Raw genomic sequence first — 23,090 nt, forward strand, 5'->3', positions numbered from 1 at the left:
GTTTCGATGTAACACCTCTCTTCAGCCCGGCTAGCTTGATTCCAGTGGTGTGGAGTGCCTGGGACTCACGTCTGAGCATCCCCAGTACACTTAGAGCGGTAACTGCAAACACAACAATGATGGACAGAATGTGGATCAATGTCACACATTCACCCCAGTCCAAAGATCTGGGCCCAAATCCATTGTTTTTCCACTCCACACCACCCTGGGTTAGACAATGGCGATATGCAAATCAGCGCTGACCCTGTGCCCCATGGGAACAGTCCAGTCCGAACTACAAAAGCCATGTCCTTCCCAGAACGGAAACAAGCATCCGAGGACCGGCCCGGTTTCGAGGTAACACCTCTCTTCAGCCCGGCTAGCTTGATTCCAGTGGTGTGGAGTGCCTGGGACTCACGTCTGAGCATCCCCAGTACACTTAGAGCGGTAACTGCAAACACAACAATGATGGACAGAATGTGGATTTGGGCCCAGATCTTTGGACTGGGGTGAATGTGTGACATTGATCCACATTCTGTCCATCCCAGGCACTCCACACCACTGGAGTCAAGCTAGCCGGGCTGATGAGAGGTGTTACCTCGAAACCGGGCCGGTCCTCGGATGCTTGATTCCGTTCTGGGAAGGACATGGCTTTTGTAGTTCGGACTGGACTGTTCCCATGGGGCACAGGGTCAGCGCTGATTTGCGTATCGCCATTGTCTAACCCAGGGTGGTGTGGAGTGGAAAAACGATGGATTTGGGCCCAGATCTTTGGACTGGGGTGAATGTGTGACATTGATCCACATTCTGTCCATCATTGTTGTGTTTGCAATTACCGCTCTAAGTGTACTGGGGATGCTCAGACGTGAGTCCCAGGCACTCCACACCACTGGAGTCAAGCTAGCCGGGCTGATGATAGGTGTTACCTCGAAACCGGGCCGGTCCTCGGATGCTTGATTCCGTTCTGGGAAGGACATGGCTTTTGTAGTTCGGACTGGACTGTTCCCATGGGGCACAGGGTCAGCGCTGATTTGCATATCGCCATTGTCTAACCCAGGGTGGTGTGGAGTGGAAAAACGATGGATTTGGGCCCAGATCTTTGGACTGGGGTGAATGTGTGACATTGATCCACATTCTGTCCATCATTGTTGTGTTTGCAATTACCTATCTCACTGCTGGATTCGGTGGGCAAAGTGGTGGGTAGAGTGGTGCTCGAGCGACTCCAGCAGTCGGCGGACGATGATGGGATCCTCCAATTTGGGTTCAGGGAGGGCTTTGGTACCAGGGAGCAAGCCCTGAACCTTTCAATGTTGCTGGGTAAATACGTGCACGCAAAGCAGGGCAGGTTTTATCTGGTTTACGTTGATTTGTCTGCCGCTTTTGATTGCATCTCTCATGCGAAGCTTTGGTCCGTCCTGTTACACATGGGAGTTGATGTTCCTCTTGTAGACTTCTTAAGGGAACTATATTCGAAAGCCTCTGCGAGAGTACGATTTGGCGTAAAAGGTGAATTGTCCGCGTCCTTTGGTGTAGAGCGTGGAGTTCGCCAGGGTTGTGTCCTGGCCCCCTTTTTGTTTTCACTATATACCAATGACTAGGAGGTGGCTATGTTGAGGGGGGCTCCGGACCTACCAAAAGTAAACAATCGTCCAATTCCAGCTCTACTCTACGCGGACGACGCCGTGATACTGGCGCGTACTCCTCGCGAATTGCAGAAGGCCTTGGACAGGTACGCTGACTTTATGGGGAATTTAGAACTAAACATTAACATAAAAAAGACATATGTAATGATAGCAGGCACGGGGAGAAAAGGGGTTAAAGATATATTTCTTGGTAAAGAAAAATTAGAAACTACGGCCCAGTACCCCTATTTAGGTATTTTTATTGATGACAAACTTAACTGGAAATCCGCAGTTGAAGCAAGAAACCACCTCCTCATGAGAGCCATTGTAGCACTCATACATTTTTCCCAGAAGCTAGGTAAAAGGACCCCTGTTGAATTGATAAAAATCTACAAAGCAAAGTGTCAGGCAATAGCCTTGTATGGGGCGGGTGTGTGGGGGCATGCGAATATCGGCACCTTGCAAGTGGCAGAGAATATATTTTTAAGATTTTTATTAGCGGCCCCTAAAAGTGTCTCTACGTTTGCATGCCATACCGGGTTGGGGATTCCTTACTTGGTGGACCTGGCAAAAATTCAACCGCTTTTATTATGGCGACGAATTTGGTTGTCAGAAAAAAAACAGTTAACGAAGCAAATCATGACAGACTGTATGTCACTAGATCACTCACTCAAAAATAAATGGCTTTTGTATGTGAGAAACTTCTTATTTGATCTAGGGCTGAGATCCTATTATAAAAGACCTGAGTCAATTGGAGAAATCTCGCAGAAAGACCTGAAAAACAGGGCACTGGGCCACTTAGAAGAACTTCAGATTACAAGCGAAGCAACGAAGGCTTCTGTTCAACATGCAATAGCGGCCCAGACTACCCTGTTAATCCAGCCATATTTAACACATGATTTCAAAGTATTTGAGCGGCTTTTTTTAACGAGATTTAGGCTAAATATTTTCCATCGACTTGTCGTTTTTCCAATGGAAAATACTTGGGATCCTATTCTCACACTCTGCCCTTGTGATGGAATTTCAGAACAGTCAACCATACACACTGTCCTGTTTTGTAAGTTCTATCATGGCCATCGTAAGATCTGGTTGATCCCGTTGTTAAAACTGTGGGGCATAAGTCGCTGTCGCCCAGCTATGCTGAGACTGCAGTTTTTAGAGTCTGAATGTGTTTCTAACCATGTCGTAAATTTCTTGAAATGTATTTTTAAACACAGAAGAAACTTGTGATGACCTCTTCCAATGTAGACAAAATTTGCTAGAAGCCTTCTTAATCTTGATATTGATGATTTCCTTTTTATGTAGTAATTAAGATGATTATGTATCCCCAATGATTTTATGGAAAATGGTGTGTAAAATGAAAATGAGATGCAGAGCAGAGATTGGGTCAGGAACTCCCTTTAGCACAAGGGGACGCTCAATGTACAAATGAGGCCATGGAAGGAAGTATAAAAATCCTTTCATGGAATATAGCCGGGCTAAAGAGTAAGTTACTCGATTCAGGGTGGTCTTCTTTCTTGGCCACATTTGATATTTGCCTGATGCAGGAAACCTGGTCCCTAGTGGAGAGTGCTAGCCCCGGTTTTGCCACCTATGACATCTATGCAGTCTCTGGGGGGAAGGGTCGTCCTTCAGGCGGCCAATCCATATGGGTAGGCATACACCTAGGTGCACAGGCTACCCAGGTGGATACAAAATCACTTGATATACAATGTGTCGTACTAAAGACCATAGATAAATCCCGTGTGGCCATAATAAATATTTACTCAAGGCCCACTGCGAATGGAAAAGAATCAAGCACTATTAGAGCGCTCGCTCTTTTTCTCCAAACACTTGACCCGACAATTTCGATAATCCTTGGTGGCGATTTCAATTGCCAGTTTGAGCCCCTGGGTGGATCTGAGTTGTGTGATGAGGATGAGGTTGATTTGCTCTGGAATATCCCTGCTTCAAGGATTGCCCCGGTAAGGGCCTGGACTCCGCTTGTACTACAAATCAAATCCCTGACCCTTGCAATGTCCCTGCGGGCATGTAATGGAAGGGCCGTTAATGATAGTTCGGGCCTACCTACATATAATCGGTCTAATCGTACTTCCACCATTGACTATCTTATGTTGGAAGCCAAACATTGGGAAAGGCTTAAAGATTTTAGGGTCATCCCTAGGCACGACAGTGACCACAACGCGCTGGTCCTGACGCTTAAGCCTGGATCATTTGGACTAACTAATCCTGACCCTAGAAATAATATGGTAGTCCCATCTTATACTATATCTAATAATAGGAGAAGGGTTAAATGGCCTTCGTGTGTGGACTCTCCAAGCCGCCTTGCAGAAATCTACCAGATCGCTACCCCACTTATAAGTGATATGGGGAGCGCTATCTCCCATGGGCAGATTATTGAGTCCCACAGAAAGTTAGTTCTGAGTCTAGGGGATGTATTTTATCCAGTTAGTGGGATGAAGTCGCGTAGGATTAAATGACACCCTTGGCACGACCATGCCTGTAAGAAATCCAAGAAAGACCTTCTTACAGCAATTAAATCTAAGGACACCCTAAAAATCCAAGCCACAAGATTGCTTTACAAGGAGGAACTCCCCAGGGCCAAGAGTGAGTGGGAGGAATCTAGATGGGATGAGATGAGACAGGCACTCCTTCTAAAAGACTCTAAGACCTTTTGGGCCTTTATTGCCTCCTCGGCGGGTGGCGAGCGAGACGATGGGGTCTCGAATATTGCTCCCATAGTCTGGGAGACGCATTTTAAGTCACTTTACACTATCCCTGAGCTGGGGACACTTGAGCGCCAAGGTCGGGATAACTTGCCTAGAGTGATTTTGCCCTCTCGGAGTTGCACGGTCCTGGACCTCCGGCACGAGCACCGACTGCCGGGGGTTCCGGGGCCCGGGGCTTCCTCCAGCAAAAATCAGGACACTATGCTAATCCATATGGTTTCCACGACCCCAGACCTCCCGCACGAGCACAGACTGCCGGGGGTCTGGGGGCCCGGGGATTCCTTTTGTAAAAGTCAGGACACTATGCCAGTCCCTGGGGCTGCCACGGCCCCAGACCCCCCGCACGAGCACAGACTGCCGGGGGTCTGGGGGCTCGGGGCTCCCCCCCTAAAAACCAAAATAAAAACCAAGACACAATGCCCTCGCTTGGGACTCCCGTGGCCCCAGACCCCCCGCACGAGTATCGACTGCCGGGGCCCTTGGGTCCCGGGGTTTCCTTTTGCAAAACCCAGGACACCCTTCTAGCCTCTGGGGTTTCCGTGGCCCCAGACTCCCCGCACGAGTACAGACTGTCGGGGGCCTTGGGCCCCGGAGACCAGACGGGACACTCGGGTGTCCATGAGAGGATCACCACATCTAAGCTTGATCCCATCTCCCTTAAGGAAGTTGAGTCGGCAATCGAGAGATTGCTCCCGAACAAAGCTCCCGGTCTTGACAGGCTCCCAGGTGATCTTTTCCGCTCTCAACCTAAAATCTGGGCCCCATACCTGATGGTCTTGTTCAATGCGGTCTTACAAGGTTCCTCATTGCCTGAGACCTGGCTTGGAGCCGAGATCGTTCCAATTTTTAAAAAGAGTTGCCCGCTCGCCCCTTCTAACTATAGACCAATCAGCTTAATTGACACTACCCAGAAGCTGATGGGGCGAATCCTACTTGATAGATTACTGGGCTGGATGGAGGAGAATAAAATCTTGACCACCCTTCAAGCCGGATTTAGAACAGGGGTCTCGACCATGGACCAGATCTTTCGACTCCAGGTCCTACACTGGAAAACTGCAAGAGTAGAGGGTGGCAGCCTCTACCTCGTCTTTGTGGACCTGCGGGCCGCATTTGATCTGGTTCCTAGGGAGAGGCTCTGGTCGGTCTTGGAGGAGCTTGGTCTTCCCCCCTATTTACTAGATGCCCTTATCAGACTCCACACAGGGAACTATGCACAGGTGAGGTGTGGGAGGAACGGGGAACTATCAGCCCGCTTCCCCGTTACCCAGGGTGTACGCCAGGGCTGTGTACTGGCCCCCACCCTCTTTAGCCTGTATGTCAATGGTCTGATTGATGTACTCAATGGTGTCAGGGACAACGATGCTCCTCGCCTGGCCACTGGTAGGGTGCCCGCTCTGATGTTCGTGGATGACACTTTGTTGTTATCGCGGACATCAACGGGCATCCAGCGGGTCCTGGACGGGTTTGTGTCCTTCTGTGCCTCACTGGGGCTGGAGGTCAACTTGGAGAAAACCAAGTTTATGATCTTCAATCCCCCGAGGCACACCCGCCCAAATCCCACACTGGACGGAACTCCCCTGGAGCGAGTCAAGACTCTTGTATACCTGGGGGTCACATTGACTGAGCATTTCACTTGGGATCACCAAATCTCAAAATCATCTCTGAGATTGGCTCAGATTATGGGAGGCATAGGTAGATTTCATAGTACTTCGATCTTTAAACCTGTCACTCCTGCCCTTGAGATATACAAAACACAGGTCAGGTCAGCAACCTTGTATGCTTCAGAACTTTGGGGTCACACGAAAGTACACGAGTTACTTAAGGTTGAACAGGCCTTCATGCGACACCTGGTTGCCCTTCCCCAAAGTACTCCCCTCATACCACTACGCCTGGACCTAGGCTTGGAATCCATCAATGAACTGGCAGCTGCACGACCTCTGCTCTATTGGAGAAGGCTCTGGTCTGTGCCGGAGCTTGTACCTTTTAGAACAGAGTTCACAGCAATTTGGGGTCAGTTACAGCATAAGAACATACCCTGGTTGGTCCATGTTAAGGCTTTCTTCCACCAAATTCGTATGCCACAACTTTGGGATGCACCTGAAGACAGTTGCGCGAGGACGCAAAGGTCCCAAATAGTGGCGGCTGTAAGGTTATATAACTCTAAAACCCTACATCGCTCGACCTCCCTGGGCAGGCTGTCCACAGAGTTTTTATTGATGAAAGCTGATCCCAGGACAGAGGTGTTTTTGGACCTGGTGCAGCCTCCACTTGCAAGAAAACTATATACTCAACTGAGGCATGGCTCCGTACCAATAGGGGCACTAACATCCAGATGGTCGAATTCGATGGAGGCCAATTGCCCTGCTTGCAATTACTGGAGGGAAGACATTGTACATATCTTTTTTTTTATGCCCGGCATACAGTGGAATTCGGAAATGCTGGATCCTTCCACTGTGCAAAAACCTGGGTTTTAGACAATGTGCACAAGCTTCAAGAGTTTTAACCTATGACACTGCCCCTCCCATTTTTTTTGCTGTGTCCCGTTTCTTATACGGCATGTGGCGGAGAAGATCTGTTTTCATCAGTATGAAATAATGGCCCATAATTATCTATTGTACCTCTACTCTTTGGTAACTCAATGTTTAATAACTTTTTAACTTGATTGTATTTATGGTTTTATTTTCGTGCCTGTATATATCTTATTGCACTTTTATGGTCTTTGACCGAAATAAAGTTATCAAATGAATGAATGAAAATGACTTGAAATTGTATCTGTATTTTAATGTACTTTTATGGTTTTTCTATTTTGGGAAAAACGAATAAAGAAGAATTCATTCATTCATTCATACTCATGTGTGAATATGATTATTGCATTATGCAATGTAAACCAGGAATGGAGGAGACTGACATGGACACTCTTACCTTGTCGATGAACAGGGTGCCATCATTAGAGTGAATGCTGAAGACACTGTGCACGAAGGGCCAGATGTAGGTAAATATCATTTACCGATTCTAAAATACCGAATTTTACCGAATCGGTATTTCAGAATCGGTAAATGGAATGTAGGAAAAAAATCGGTAATATTTACCGATTCAGTAAAATTCGGTATCGGAGACTCGGTATTTACCGATTCGGTATTTACCGAATCGGTATTTACCGAATCGGTATACCCCATTCATTCCTATGGGCCTTTTTGGCCATAGGATTGAATGGGAAATACCGATTCGGTAAATACCGAATCGGTAAATACTGAATCGGGAAAGAAAAAAAAAAGTGAAACCTATGAAGGCAGCCAATCAGGTGCAAACACACTCCCCCTCCCTACCAGGAAGTGGCTACACAGGCAGCTGCAACTAATTAGAAGGTTCTGGAGAGGCAGTCAGAGCTGAGCAGAGTCACAGAGCAGCAGGGAGAGTTTTTTGTAACTTTACAAACTGAAAAATGGCAAGCAGCAGTGAAAGCCAAAAGCTAGACAGGAAGTGGAAAATAAAGTTCAGCAGCATGGAGCTGCAGGTACTTGTGGAGGAGGTAGTGAGGGTGCACAACAAACTTTTTGGCAGGCAATCCCTCACTGTTGCCGAGTCTGCCAAAAGAAAAATCTGGCAGGCAATTGTTGAGAAAGTGAATGCTGTGGGAGTCACAACCAGGAACACTGAGGACCTTAAAAAAAGATTCTATGATCTCAGGAGCCTCACCAAGAGGAAAATGGCTGAAATCCACAAGCAGGCAGGCCTAACCAGTGGAGGCAGGAACCCAGCCCCCCCCTGACTGACCTGGAGGAGTTGGTGGCCTCAACCATTGAGGCAGACAGCGTCTGCGGACTGGGAGATGTGGACAGCTCAGCCAGAGGTGCAACAAAAAAAGGTAAGACGCATGTGCAGCATGACACCCCATACCAACCTGCTTCCCTTTACCCTTTGTGGACAAGCAAACCCCAGTCCAGTACTGCTAGCACTATACAGGAGCAATGCATTATGGGAAATGTAGTCCTCAAATGTAAGACCATGTGTAACAGCGCAGACATCAGCAAGTTAGTGAATATACACTCATTTATACCTAGGGGCCAAATCACGCAGTCGACCCACTGACACAGAAGGGACTGCACCAGAGAGGGAGGAGAGTGAGGAAGTAGGTCCAAGCCAAGTGCAAGTCTCGCAAGACAAAGGTGACACAACTGGTATGTCCCTGGAAGTTGACACTGTACTGACCTCAGAATTGCTGCACTCCCCACAGCTTTCCCAATCCCCTCACTTGCAATTCTCACCAGAAATTTCACCATCTCTGCTCCAGTCAACTCCTGTAACCCCACCAGCCAGGAGGCGTATCGTGGCCCCACTATTATCAATGGAGGCAGCAGAGGTGAGGGGGAGGCTGCAGACACCGTGGATGAGAGTTCAGCAGCACTGTAGTCCACAAATGAGATGGGCCCTTCTCGCAGAAGACAACGCAGACTCAGCAGTGCAGGTGGACGTGGTGAGGGCACTGTGTTCCGTGGGCTGGAGGGGAGCATGGTGCGTATTCAAAGGATGCAGGGCAAATCAATCCAAGCCTGCCAACGCCAACTCAGAGCCCTGAATGTGCACATAGGGAAGGGCATGAGAGATATAGTGGAGGTGAATAAAGGAGTAGCCCAAACAAATAGGGACATTGCAGCAGGGATGCAGCAGATGAGCAAATCAGTAACGCAGCTATGCTCTAAACTTGACAGTGTGTCACACACATAGCGCAGGGATGCCCGTGCCCAGAATACGGCCATCAATCGCTTGGCCACTGCCACATCCCTGCTATGCAGGAGAGGCATAAATATGCAGGAGGCATTGACGCAGAATACAACTGAGGTCACCAGGGGCATGGCCAGAATGAGCAGTGCTCTAGAGGCAATGTTGATATCCCACACAGCACAGAATCCTGCCCTGGACGTGGCAGAAGGTGAAGACACAAGTAGCCGGAGCAGCATCGGAAGCTCTAATGTGGAGACACGGAGGAGTACCAGGCGCCAAGCTGAGGCTGCAGGGCACGCTGAAGAAAGCGAACAACATCCAAGTGGCTCAGGGAGAAAGTGACATTACCGTTCATGGATGAAGTAACCCGGGACATACAGTCCCCACGTGTATATTATTTTATGTTGCACTTATGTGCTTAAACGTTGTGGCACCATTAAAATACATTGGTCTCATACACAACCTGTCTGTGTCTCATTACTTACTCAGAAATAGTTGTGTGTAATCTCCTCACGCCTGTATCTGCCATCACTTGGTGTTGACACTCCAGCAAGTTGTGGTTCAGGCACAGCAACCTCGTCGTCATGATCCTCAAAGTCTGACAACTCCACCTATGTGCCCTTCTTCACAGCAAGGTTGTGCAACATGGCACAGGCAGCAATGATTTTACAGCAGGTGATGGGGGTATACTGCCGGGCACCTCCACTCTTATGCAGGCAACTGAACCTGCTCTTCCATATACCAAAGGTACGCTCCACAATATTTCTTGTGCTCTTGTGGGCCCTGTTATATCTCCTTTGGCTGGGTGTTGAGGGATTGAGGTAGGGGGTGAAGATGAAGGAGCGGAGGGCATATGCACTGTCCCCTAACAGGAAATGGGAGTACATTACTCACATGCATACATGTACTTCTTTCTGCAATAGGTGTTAATGGGGTCGCACACTGTGTCTTACCTAGCAGGTATCCTTCACCAAATTCCCCTGCTGTCAGCCGTGCATAGATACAGCTGTTTTGAAATATGAAGGAGTCGTGGGTACTCCAAGGAAATTTTGCCACAAGGTCAGTGATGGCGCACTTGGCATTGCAGATCACCTGCACATTGATGGTGTGGGTGGACTTTCTATTCCTATATATGTATTCGGAGGCAGCAGGGGGACAAATGGGAATGTGGGTGCCATCAATGCAGCCAATGATATTGGGGAAATGCGCCATCAGATAAAAGTCAGTTTTTGTTTGCAGCAGTTCAGCATGGGCTTCAGGGAAAGTTATATACTGGTCCATCCTCTGTACCATGGCGTCAAGGAATTTGTTGAAAAAGCATGACAGGCTGCTCTGGGTCACCCCACCTACTGCAGCAACCACACTCTGGTAACTCCCAGACGCAAGCAGGTGTAGGCTGCACAGCACCTGCACGTGGGGTGGAATGGCCTGCGCCCTTGGGGTAGTGTGCTCCAACAGTGGGTGGAGGTCCCTGATGAGGTCCAAGATGGTGTCTGAGTCCAACCTGTACCTCTGGTGTATCTCTGGCTCTGTGAGCATGAACAAGGTGATCCTCTGTCTGTAGACCTGCTCCTGTCTCAGCCATTCCCTCTCTCCTTCCTCCTGTAGCCGTAGCCGCCTCCTAATGACATAGAATGCCGCCATTGTGAAGAAAGTATTGCATTTTGGGTCCTTTTTTATAGGCTGCACCTGGTTACCACCTGATTTCAATCCATGGTAAATACAGACTCTTAAATACCGAATTTCAAGCAAATTCGGTATTTAAGAGCTTACCTACATCTCAATATTCAATTTTTCCACTTCTTATTTCCGAATCGGTATATTTACCGAATCGGTAAATTCACTGATTCGGAAAAAAATTGCCGATTGGGTAAATTTACCGAATCGCAAACTGTTGCAATTTGGTAAAATTACCGATTCGGTAAATTTACCGATTAGGAATGTTTACCGATTCGGTAGCTTTACCGATTCGGTAAATTTATCGATTCAGACGATTTTCAGTCCCCTACATCCCTGTTGTAGTTGATTTTAGTTTTCAGGCAGTTTGGTTGTTGTTTTGCATGTGTTTTTTTTTCTGGCTGGCCTGTGTCACTTGCTCGAATGGAAGATGCATACCCTCTCACCTTCATCCTTTTGAATAACAAACACGTCCTGCTTTGCTAAGCACACTGCAGGCTCATCTTAGGCTTGTTAGCGCTATATATAAATGCAATTACAGTTACAGTACACCACATCGAGCCACACAACACTCAGAACAAAAACACATGGGTAAAAGATATTGCTATTTACAACACCAACGCCATATTGCATTGCCAATACTTGTTTAAACTTGACTACCAGTTCGTTGTTTGTTGCAAAGTCATGTACAGTGGTCAGTAAAGGCATTTCCTTGTGTGCTTAATAGTATAACAAATAGTCTTCATGAAGTAAATTTGATAGATGGCACGTGATCAGTTACAGGGTGTCCGCATTAACTTTATCAAGTTCACTCTACAAATTAGAAATATAGAGGTTAAATAAGAAGGGGCAAACATGCACCCTTGTTTAGGGCCAGAGTCAAAGTAGACTTTTCTAGAAAGCCTAGTGCCGTCACCAAGTTTTACCCGCAGCCACGTATTTGTATACAGGAGTCATATAGCCCTATTTGCTACTTTTTTATAGTGCCTCATGAGAGATTGGTTCATTCCAAGCTAAACTCTTTAGGCCATCTCCCTGGGTGTCTTCCAGAAAAAGGTTGGCTGTTTTAAAGATCGTTGTATTTGTTTCAACTACGTTTTTTTAAGGAAGATGGCCGCTCTCTGTGTGATGTTCAATGCCATAACTGGCAATATATTTAATCACAGAAAGACTTACTAGTGGTAGTCAATGATTGAGTTTATCTTTGCATTGATCTGAGTCCATGTAGGAGGATGATCTTCCTTGAATCAGCATTTAGTGGTCTTAATCTAAGCAACGTGTAGGTCAATTTACCTCCCATCAGATCCTTCCACTTCCTTCTCAAAATAATAATTATTATTAGGGGATCCTTGAGCGTTGATGACCCACCTTCTAGTTTTGCTGCCTGTGTACACTTTTCATTATTGACCACTGGCCCAATTTTGACATCAAGTTTCACCTTTATATAGATTGCAAGACCTCCTCTGAGCCTCCCCCTTGAATTCACTATGCCAGCCGGGACGTTAAATTCCTGAAAACCTGGGATGGGTAGTGTGTTTGCAGACCAGGTTTCCTGCAAGGTTATCACTTTGAAGTGTTGGAAATATGCCAGTAGGTTTGTGTCCATGCGCTAGGATCTAAAGCTATTCACATTCCACATGCAGATGTTCAAAGTGGTCTATTTTGTTGGTTCATGATGTGTAGCATATGTGTTTCGGTCATGTGATTTGCTGATATTGACAGACATTAATTGTGAATTGTTTGTGTACAAGATGCATTTAGTGTTATTTTTTAGAAGTATGTGAGCACACTGAAATCCATTTATGTTGTTTTTGAACGTGTCAGATATATTGATATATGGTTTTTATCCTTTCTTTATATTTGTAGCAATTTCATGAAGAAGCGATGAAACGTATAGAAACTGAGCAGGCTGTTGCCAGAGAGATGTCTGACTTGGTGGTGTATTGCAATCCAATGAGCAAAACCAAGGAGCACTTGTGTAAGATATCTGCAAATATTGTAGATTTAGTGACCTCCCTGTTGATATGAAGATACTTGAAAGTCTGGTAACGAAAGGATAACCTGAATTGTGTGATATGTCGCCACCATTTATGTTTGTGGTGTCATGAAGAAAGACTATTTACAACATCTTGTGGTCAAGCCAGACCAGGTTCCAGGCTTCTCACATAACAATAGTTTTGTACTGTTTGCCTTGCCTTCTTTCTCTCACACAGGCAACCCAGCTATTAATAGGCCATTTTGATATGAATACTAACATGCATCAGTGTGGTTCAGGTTTGACTAATAGTCAGTAGGAAAAAAGTGTCAGCCAAACCCAAAATGCCCCACACAACCATGTAATCAGCACACAGGCCTTACCCCACGTACCTCTGGTACAACACATTGGGCTATAATTGAACAACCAAAAGCACTTTCCACTTAACAAAACACAACACTTGTACTTTGCCTTTGCCAAACAGAACAGAACCCTACTCAATGCATATGCACATGGTATCATCAAAGCCACATAGCCAGCAAAGTGCGGAAAGCTCAACAGGATTTTTTAATCATGACACTAACATACATTATGTAACCATTTGGATAAAGTTAGCCTTCGTATATATTACTCACATGCACAACAGTGCCCAGCTAATTATTCCTGTCTAGAAACAATCTTTATCGGTCAGGCAATGGTAACTGCTTATACCTCAGTTGAAAATGGCAAAGTATTTTTGGCTCACCTGTCCACACACGTAACACACTACAAAGATCTTAATCTGGATCATACATATTATACCTTAACATTAACACTCACAAACCATTAGTAAAGTAGACGCTGACCAAATGTATACTAACCAAACACAACTAATTAAACATACACAATCAATGGAAATTCCAGAACCATATCAAAAGGGTGCCAGGAAAATGCTGATGACATCACACAACTAGCAAGTCTAAACAGATCAGAGCAAGCTATGATTTTGCCGGCACTCCCAATAGCCAGAGAAACCAGGTGAAGTATAACGTTTAATTCCAAAGAATAAGGATAGTTCAGGATTTCCAGAACTGTTGGAATTATAAATGCTATGACAAGGACACCAGTGGAAATAAGACCTGTTTATTAACCATCCACTCTCCTCACTGGAGAGTCCACCAACATTCTATTGCAAGCTTCAAGGCAGGGGATACCAACAGGAAAAAAAGGGAGGGGTGGACGGGAAGTACCATTTGGGAGATAAAAGTTACAACACATCTCCCTTCCATAGGGGTGACACAGAACAGAAGGATAGGACCCACGAAGGTGGGATAGAAGACATTCTATGTCGCCATTTGAAAGTTAAACTGAACACAGAACATTGCTCATGCGCATCTTACAATTTTATCAAAGCTCCACCACTGACCATTTTCAAGTTGAACGACATTCTTAAGCACTTTAGCAATTTTACAGTGTGTGTAGTATTTGCTTTGGGTGGCTCCCGCTTTAATATTCCTCCTGGCTTGTACCCTGTCACCTACCTCCCACTGGGAATCCTTCACCCCATGTTTCGTATCATACCACCGCTTGTAATTGTCTTGGTGGAGTTGGATCTTTTCTGCCGTTGTCTCCTGACCCACTACTCTGGCCTCACCTCCACTCAACCAACTGGGATTCAACTTGGTGCAGGGTTCTCTCCCACGCAATGCTACGAAGGGTGAAATGCCTGTGACCTTATTAGGGGAGGTGTGGTATGCCCACAGACACCTTCTAAGGAAACCCTCTATATCGTGTCCATTGGTGGCAGCTAACTGGATATGTTCCTTTATGATTCTGGTTGCACGCTCAACTAAATCATTGGCTTTTGGGCAATACAAGGCTGTGGTATCATGTTTGATGTCCAATCCCTTGAGAAATGCACACATTTCTGAGCTAAACTGCACTCCGTTATCTGTCACCAAAGTCGCCGGAATGCCTTCTTCGACAAACACTCCATTCAAGAACTCAATCACCACCCTAGTGGCGACAGTGTGCACAAACTTCTGCTTGATCCAATGGGTTGTGTAATCAATTAAGACCAGCATGAATCTCTTCCTTTCACCTAATCCCTGCATAGGTCCGATAATGTCCATGGCCAGCTTGCTCCATGGTTTGGTTGGCACCTTTACTGGAGATAATGGTGCCTTCTGTACCGTCTTAGATTTGTCGCTTTTGGCGCATGCTCCGCAATCCTTTACAACTTGTTCAGTCATGGCGTCCATCCTTGGGAACCAGAAACTGGATCTGACTCTGGCTTTAGTAAGGCTTCGCTCCAGGTGGCCTTCATGTGCTAAGTCAATGACCTTCTTCCTGAGGCCCTTGGGTGGAACTACTCTATGATTGCGATAGATTCTGCCTTTTATGAAACTTAATTCGTTTCTCACTTCCCAATACTCCTCTATGCCGGCTTCAAGTTCATTCTTCTAGTTCGGCCATCCTTTTCTCATGTATTCTTTCAGGGAACTTTACTCCCTGTCCTCTTTCATCTTTTCCTCCCATTCCTTTTCCGTTATCGCAGGCATCTCCGTCATTAGTATAGGACTGTCAAGGGCTTCTTCTGTTTCCCCCACTTCTGGTAACGGGGACCTTGACAGGAAATCCGCGATTTTATTCTCCTTGCCCGGTACATACTCCACGTTGAAGTTATAGTGTTCCAGTCCCAGGATCCATTATGATCGGTCCGGATGGTGAACCTTAAACCCCACAAGAAAAACTTGAAATGTCTAACAGCCAAAAAACAGGCCAAGGCCTCCCTTTCAATTACAGTATAGTTCCGTTCAGGGTTTGTAAGGCTCCGGGATGCAAATGCAATAATCTTCTCCTCTTTCCCATCTTTCTGTATCAAGGTCGCGCCCAGGTCCTTGTTGGAAGCATCTGTGGCCAGGATAGTTTTTTTTTATGTGTCAAATGTACCTAATGCCGGGGAGGTTATCAATTCCTCCTTTAATGAATTCACCACTGCATCATGCTCCTTGTTCCATAAGAAATCTTTGTTTATTTTCATAAGCTCTCTCATTGGTTCGCACTTGGCAGCAAAATTGTCCACATACTTGGAAATATACTCTAAAAGCCCCAGGAAGGACTTCAGTTCTTCTTTGTTCTTGGGGCTGGGTGCTTCTTTCACTGCTTGGATTAAACTGCTCTTCGGTCTGAACCCATCTTCTGTTATCTTGTGGCCCAAGTACTCAACTTCCTTCACTTTTATTTTGCATTTTTCTTTCTTCACAGTCAGACCGGCCTCCATGAGTCTGCTGAACACATGTCCTATGACCCGATCATGTTCTTCCTCCGTTTGTCCATAGACAAGTATGTCGTCCTGGAAACACATGGTGCGTTCAACTCCCTCCAATATCTTCTGCATTGCTTTCTGAAATATGGCGGCTGCAGACGCCAGCCCAAAAGGCATCCGTTTAAACATGAATGCTCCAAATGGGGTGATGAACGCCGTGAGGGGTCTCGACTCTGGATGGAGTTCAATTTGGTGATATGCCATGGACAGGTCAATCACGCTGAAGTATTTAGCAGGGCCCATGGTGCTCAGCATTTCGTTAATTATGGGCAAAGGATGTCTTTCCACCCATATATTGTCGTTTAGACTGCGCAAGTCCACACAAAGACGAATTCCTTCTCCGCTGGCTTTGGCCGCAATAACAATCGGAGCCAACCATTCTGAGCAGTTTATTGGTTGGATTATGTCTAACTCACATAGCTTGCGCAATTCCTCTTCTAGGGGTATTTTCAACTTGTGTGGCACTGGGCGTAGTTTATGTACGACTGGCCTAGCATTATACTTTAACTTGATTCTGTGTTGGAACTTGTGTAGACAGCCAAGCTCCTCTTTAAATAGCTGCCCAAACTCATCGCAAATGTTAACTATTCTCAGGGACCTGTCTGTGAGCAAAACTTGTTCAGTACTATTGGGATCTAGGATGATACCCAGCTCTTTTTGGTGAACCCATCCCAGTAAGTTAGACCCTGATTCCACTACATACACTGTTCCATACGTTTCCCTGTCCTTAAAACGTAGCTGCACATTTTTCATGCCAACCAATGGTATTTTCCCATTGTTATATCCTGTGGAAGAAATGTCAGGCATTTTCAATTGATTCACATTACAATTTTCCATAGACACAAAATCATCTTTGTTCAGTAAGGTGTATGGAGAGCATGAGTCTGCGTACATTTCTACACGTTGGTCATCAAGGAAGACATCACATTTGGGGTAAATAGAGTTAACAGTACTATTTATGTCTTTTACTTGCAAAATTATCTTCCCACCTCTTTGCTCTATACACTTTACTTCCCTGGCTGCACTCTTTTCCATATTCCTTTCCTCATTTCTAGTGTGCAGTTCACCATCTCTACATACTCTCGCAAAATGCCCTCTCCTATTAAATTTTTTACAAGTGACAAACCTTGCCGGGCACTGGTAAAAAGTTGCAAAATGGTTATTGCTGCCACACCTGTAGCATTTTGGACCCTTCTCCTTAGGCTCTCCTCTCACACTGTAATTTTCTTTTGACTTGACCTTACACACTTCGTTACAGTCCTCCTCATCCTTTACAGAAGCTACTTCCTCCCCATTGGGTTTGATTTCTTTAATGCATCTTGCTGTATGTTCTACTGACTTGGCTATTTCAATAACTTCTCTTAACCCTGGGTTTTTTGCTAGTAACTTCTCCTGGATACGTGGATTATTGGTGCATCTCACAAGTTGGTCCCTTATGAGGGAATCAGTTAAGCTACCAAACTCACATAGCTGTGTCAGACCCCACAATGCAGCAATGAAATTTTGCACAGACTCTTGCTTACCTTGACTTCTTTTGAAAAACTTATGGCGTTCCAACACCACATTTATCCTGTCCCCAAAATGTTTCTCTAACTTTCCCATAGTTTGCTCGTACACATCAACATCAGTTTCATCCTCTCCCTCCTGTTCTAGCATAGGTAGAGACTCATAAACCTTGCGCCCTTGCCTACCCAAATTGTGTAACAGTATGTGTTTTTTCCTTTCTGCATTGTATTTTTCGCCTCCGACAGCTATTAAGTAAGATTCAAATAATTTCACCCACTCCTTCCAAGTGATTTCAGGTTCGCCTATCTCGTTCAAGAAATGTGGGGGTTGACTCATGCTTGCTGCTGCCATGGTTGCCCTAACTTATACCTGGGGAATAGACAATGGAAACCTTAGTACTACACCACCACCCCTGACTCTGGTCATACAAGAAGCGAATAACCACTGAATATTAATTCCCCTACACAGTTTTACATAGGAAATCCGGCTACATTTGCTTAAAAGTCACAGTTCCAGTTAATTGTGGTGGACAACTGAATGTCCTTCCAGTTCCACTCAGTCAGTTGATGATATCACTCACCACCGCGACCTGGAAGCTTGTACCACTTGAAATCCACTGTTCGCCTTAGCTGGGGAGAGGGAATACAACTACAAAATCGCCCACAAAGCAGCCTCTCGGGACAGCTGGCCCAACGATCAATTCCACCAGAAGGGGTTAATTTTTAAACAAAACACACGGCCCTTAGCTGCTGGTGCGCCGGGTGCGTCATGGATATCCGGCTTTAGTCAGGTGACGCTTGGACGTCCTGACAGGAAATTTCTCCTTCCGACCTCAAGCTCCGAACGAACGCCGATCCACAGGTGGAACAGTCTCGCCCAATTCCTCTCCTGCAGCCAGATCGCACCGGACCCAAATAACACCACTCTTTGATTCAAGGACGACGCTTGGGCTCACCGACGCTTCATACACTCGCCACCTCTGTCGCAGACACACGGAGCCACTGGAACATGGCACAGCTCCTCACCGCGGCATGCCTGGACTAAGCTGTCACCACAGGACACCACACGCTCTCCCAGTTCCGAGGCAAAGATACTTCATAAAGTTCAGGTGCGAGTTCTTTTATCTGATTTAAACTTAACGCCCCTTCACTGCATTGGCAGTATGTTTATCACGTAGTCTTGTTTTAACCAACTAGCGCTGCTAGCCTGGAACCAACAAACAGCCGCAGTCTTACACTATTAGGGACAATATCCACAGAGGCGGGGTAGACTTTACGAGGGTTCCTTATGCGCCCCCAAAGCCTCGCTGCATGCCCACAGATAGCAAAAGGAACTCTCTCACTCCTGACCTTTTATCTTCTGTGGCAGTCCCATAAATCCTCTGCTTACCGACTCGATATATTTCCCTTTACCGATCAGGCAGCAGTATCGTCAGTGGCTGTTCCCTATACACAAAGTTCTTCTTTTCTTCTTTTTCTTCCCACACAAGCTTCCTCCTTCTTCTCTTGTGTGTGTGTGGAGGGAGCAGTCAAAGGGGAAATGGTTAACTACTGCCCCCTGCGCAGTTCCGTCGCCAGTGTTGGAATTATAAATGCTATGACAAGGACACCAGTGGAAGTAAGACCTGTTTATTAACCATCCACTCTCCTCACTGGAGAGTGCACCAACATTCTATTGCAAGCTTCAAGGCAGGGGATACCAACAGGGAAAAAGGGGAGGGGTGGACGGGAAGTACCATTTGGGAGATAAAAGTTACAACACAACTCTTCCAACCCATCTGCCTAATCAGACTCACAAACAAAAGGCTGTCTAAAAAATCCACTTTTCTAGCAAAAACAAGTGAAATTTTGACAACAGTATGGGTAATGTTTACTGATTATCAAGGAGAAATTCTTTCCTGATTTGGTGTGTCTAGAATGTTACAATCAGTTCTTGTGAAGCTTAGCAATGGTTCATAAAAGGATCAGTCAAGACAAATATAAGGAAGTCATAGTCTTTATTTTGGGCAGATATTGACGAAAGTGTTGTCTCTGTTTTCATACTCCATTTTAGACCTGTCCGCCTGATGGTGGTCTTTCCCCAAACCTTTTTCCTTCTCCCTTCCTGTGTTGCCGAATTCATTTTTATTGGCCTTAGGACTCTGTGCTCTTTACTACTGCTAACCAGTGCTCAAGTGCTTGTGCTCACTCTCTAAAACATACAATTGGCATTGACCTAATTGGCATATTTACTTTACTTATAAGCCCCTAATAAAGAGATATACCATATACCCAGGGCAGGTAAATTAAATGCTACGAGTTTGCCTGCAGCATTTATTGTGCCACTGACTTAAGTAGCCCTATAACACATGTCTCAGGCCTGCTATTGCAGCCTATGGGCAGGTATAAACTGCCAATTCTACTTGGCAAAATAGGCTATTTTCCAAGCTTGAAATCTCCCTTTCTTAGTACATATAAGTTACCCTTGGAGAAGGCTGCAATGTATTTAAAAGGTTGAACATGTATATTTAAGTTTTACATGTCCTGGCATGACAAACTCACTAATTTGTTTTTTACTACTGTGAGGCCTACCGCTCCCATAGAATAACTTTGGATTCCCTTATTACATTTCATAAGTGAAGAGTGTTTGGAAAGAGGTAAGAATATCATGTTTGGTGTCTAAAGAATTGTGATTTAAAATCCTCCTAAATGGTAAAGTTGGATTGTATGTCACAATTCTGATAATGCTACTTTCAGAAAGTTGGCATTTTCTTGTCCTAACCATTAAGTGCCTTCGCTTGTTTCCTGGTCACATGATTTGGTGTAGCTAGCAGTGGTCCTTTGTGTATTCCTCCCAGAAGGCTACAGAATAGGGGAAAGGGGTGCTTGCTGGGTGAGGCATCCTGACAGAATGGGGGGCAGAGCAGTGCGTAGCCCCACTTGCACTTCTGTTGACACTGCCTAAGGACACATACAAAGAACTTCACACTAGTCTTTTGTGAATCCAGACATCGTGGGTGCAAAGCTAGGAGGCAGGAAGTTCCAGAAAGGCGCTTCTATGGGGCAACAACTTGAGAAGTTTCTGCCACTGCAAAGGTGGCACCAGGTATATATTTAGGACCCTAAGACTCACTCTTCAGCTTACTTCTGGACCTACAGAGGACTTTCAGAGGACTGCCCTGCTGCCTGTGGCCTGCCATGCACTTCAGAGGACTGCCCTGCTGCTTGAGTCTTGATTTTCTGCTTGAACCCAAGACTACCGGAGTGACTCCAAGGACTAGTTGACTGGCCTTCTGATCAGAGCCTAAGGGGCAAAAATGGCTCTTACCATCTGGGAGAGTTCTGATCCTCCAGGTGGTATCCATCCAGACCTAGATCCTTGGAAGTTGTGCTAAAGGTGACCAGATAGCCCACATCTCAAATTTGGGAAATTTCTCCCAAAATTTGCTCCGAAAACCTACCGGCTCCCGGCTCACCAACCTGCCCATGGTGGAACGCTGGTTGGCTTGACTTTGCTGTAGCTCCCGCTGCATTCTTCTCCTCAGCAACAAATTCTGTTAAGCAGCTTCTCTCTGGAACGGTTTCCAGCCTCCTGGAGCCCTCCTCAGATACAACCTGGAGCCTCGTCCTGCTGGAGGGTTTTGCCTTCCAAAAAAAGAGACTAGGTGTGAACGTAGAACTCTTCACCACAATTTTGTCCATTGGCTCCCCGACAATGATGCCTCTTTCTCAAACACCACCAGCTGCCTTGCCCACTGAATTTTACTGTCCTGGACATTTTTCACTGGAATTACTTCTAAGTTTGAAGGTAAGTGGAGACTGGGCCAAATGCACTTTGTGTATCCATGCCGTGCTCCATCGCAGTCAGCCATAACTTTCACTTTGGCCCAGTCTCTCACAAGTAGATGTCCGCAGTTGGAGCTTTGATTTTGTAGTCTCTAGATTTCACTTAAAACATTTTAAAAATGATAACTCTGGGTCTCGTGATTTGATGTTTGTAATTTTGCTGTCAAATAATTTATTTAATCTAACTCTATTGTTCTATTATTTATGTGACTGCATTTGATCCTATCTCCATGTGTAAAATAATGCTGAACATGGCTTTCTCACTTCAGTCTTCTTATGTTATAACACCATAAAAATATCTATGAAAACCTTAGGAAAGGTGTAGGAAATTCGGGCATGCTCAGGTAATCTGTTCCCTAACCTTGGCAAAAATGTAAGTAGACACTTCTCAGTTCTTCTGAAATGTGCAGTGAGAATTAAACTTCTTGTCTGGTCATCTAGCTCTGATAGCTGTCTCTGATAACTGGCCACTATGGCAGTGAGGCAGGAAAATTCTATTGTGATGGAAGCTTATGTATTTCAGGTGTTCAGCACCTGAAAATGTTGGAGCACCCGAAACGTGTTGTACTTGTTAATTTGATCCCACAATGATGTAAATGTAAATGTAAATGTCATGGTACTTATAGAGCGCACTGTCACCAGACGGTCACCTTGCGGTGTTGCCTATGCGGTTTCCTGGCGCTGATACTCATACCGCTGTGGAACCCCTCCTGGCTTTCCCTGTGAAGTGTCCACTCCTGGGCATCCCCAAGGTGGAGCCAGGCATCCTTAGCGCTGTTGGGGCCGGTGTTGAGGCTAAGCAAGCTATTGCCCAGAGTTGCAGCGTGGGGCCCGTGATTAGAATAGGCACCGAGGCGAGAATTAACAGGTCCGAGGAAATTGAGCCCGAGACCCCGCCAAGGCGGGAATCGAACCCTGGTCCCTGGCCAGAACTCTGCATCAGGGTCTGCCGCTCTAACCATTGAGCCACACTCCTCCACTGATGTGTGGAAAGAGATTTTATTTGCAAAATGTGTCTACAAATGATCATTTGAATCTTCACCCAATAAAGAGAGCTTTCAAATGGGGAGAAGCGATGTAAAGTAAGACGACCAATGTAGCGCTCATAATGTGAGCAAGAAACTCCAGAAGACTCCGCTCTTTGAAGTTGAAATAATGAGCAACCTGCAGGAGTGCCAGAAATGTGGCATCCACAAATATACCTCTTTTTACCCCATTTTTTTCTCTGCAGGGAATTACAGCGTTGTAACCACGCATACTATTACCCCACAAGTCGTAACAACGACATGCGGAGGGGGGCGCTGGATGTTGGAAAAGTCTAATTTACTATTCCAACTCCAGTCTGTGCGGACAGTAGGGAAGGTGTTGGATTTTAAATCCAACACCTTCTGCCCCCTTCACAAGTTGTTGTTCCGACTTGCGGAGTAATGGTATGTGTGGTTACAACGCGGTCGTTGTAACAAACGCGTTGTAATTCCCTGCAGGGAAAACGTTTGTGGTAAACGTTGTTTACCGACATCCACATCTTTGACACAAGTACATCTTCCTACAGCTTTGACACAAATACATCAACTTATATAGGGAGAACTTAAACATGGTGCTACTTGAATTAAAATCTCAGAAGATAAACCGCTGGAGTGGGGGAAGTCAGAAATTGCTGAGCGAATACCCACAATGTTCAGAGAGTTTTCATGGAAATTCGGAACTGTGATTTAATCCTCAACAGTCTACCTTAGTGTCATTGAAATA

At 45.7% G+C, this 23,090-nt stretch overlaps 1 protein-coding gene across 3 annotated transcripts in view; it reads left to right on the forward strand.

Moving 5' to 3' along the window:
- PLCG2 (phospholipase C gamma 2) overlaps positions 1 to 23,090 on the forward strand; it is a 488,855-nt gene that overhangs the window by 392,191 nt on the left and 73,574 nt on the right. For all 3 annotated transcript variants that reach the window (XM_078669997.1, XM_078669998.1, XM_078669999.1), the window contains exon 26: positions 12,596 to 12,707. In XM_078669997.1, coding sequence (XP_078526123.1) covers positions 12,596 to 12,707 — 112 coding nt within the window. The remainder of the gene's footprint in view (positions 1 to 12,595; positions 12,708 to 23,090) is intronic.

Source organism: Lissotriton helveticus, chromosome 12 (genome assembly GCF_964261635.1).
Source record: "Lissotriton helveticus chromosome 12, aLisHel1.1, whole genome shotgun sequence".
In the NCBI taxonomy this organism is placed as follows: Eukaryota; Metazoa; Chordata; class Amphibia; order Caudata; family Salamandridae; genus Lissotriton; species Lissotriton helveticus.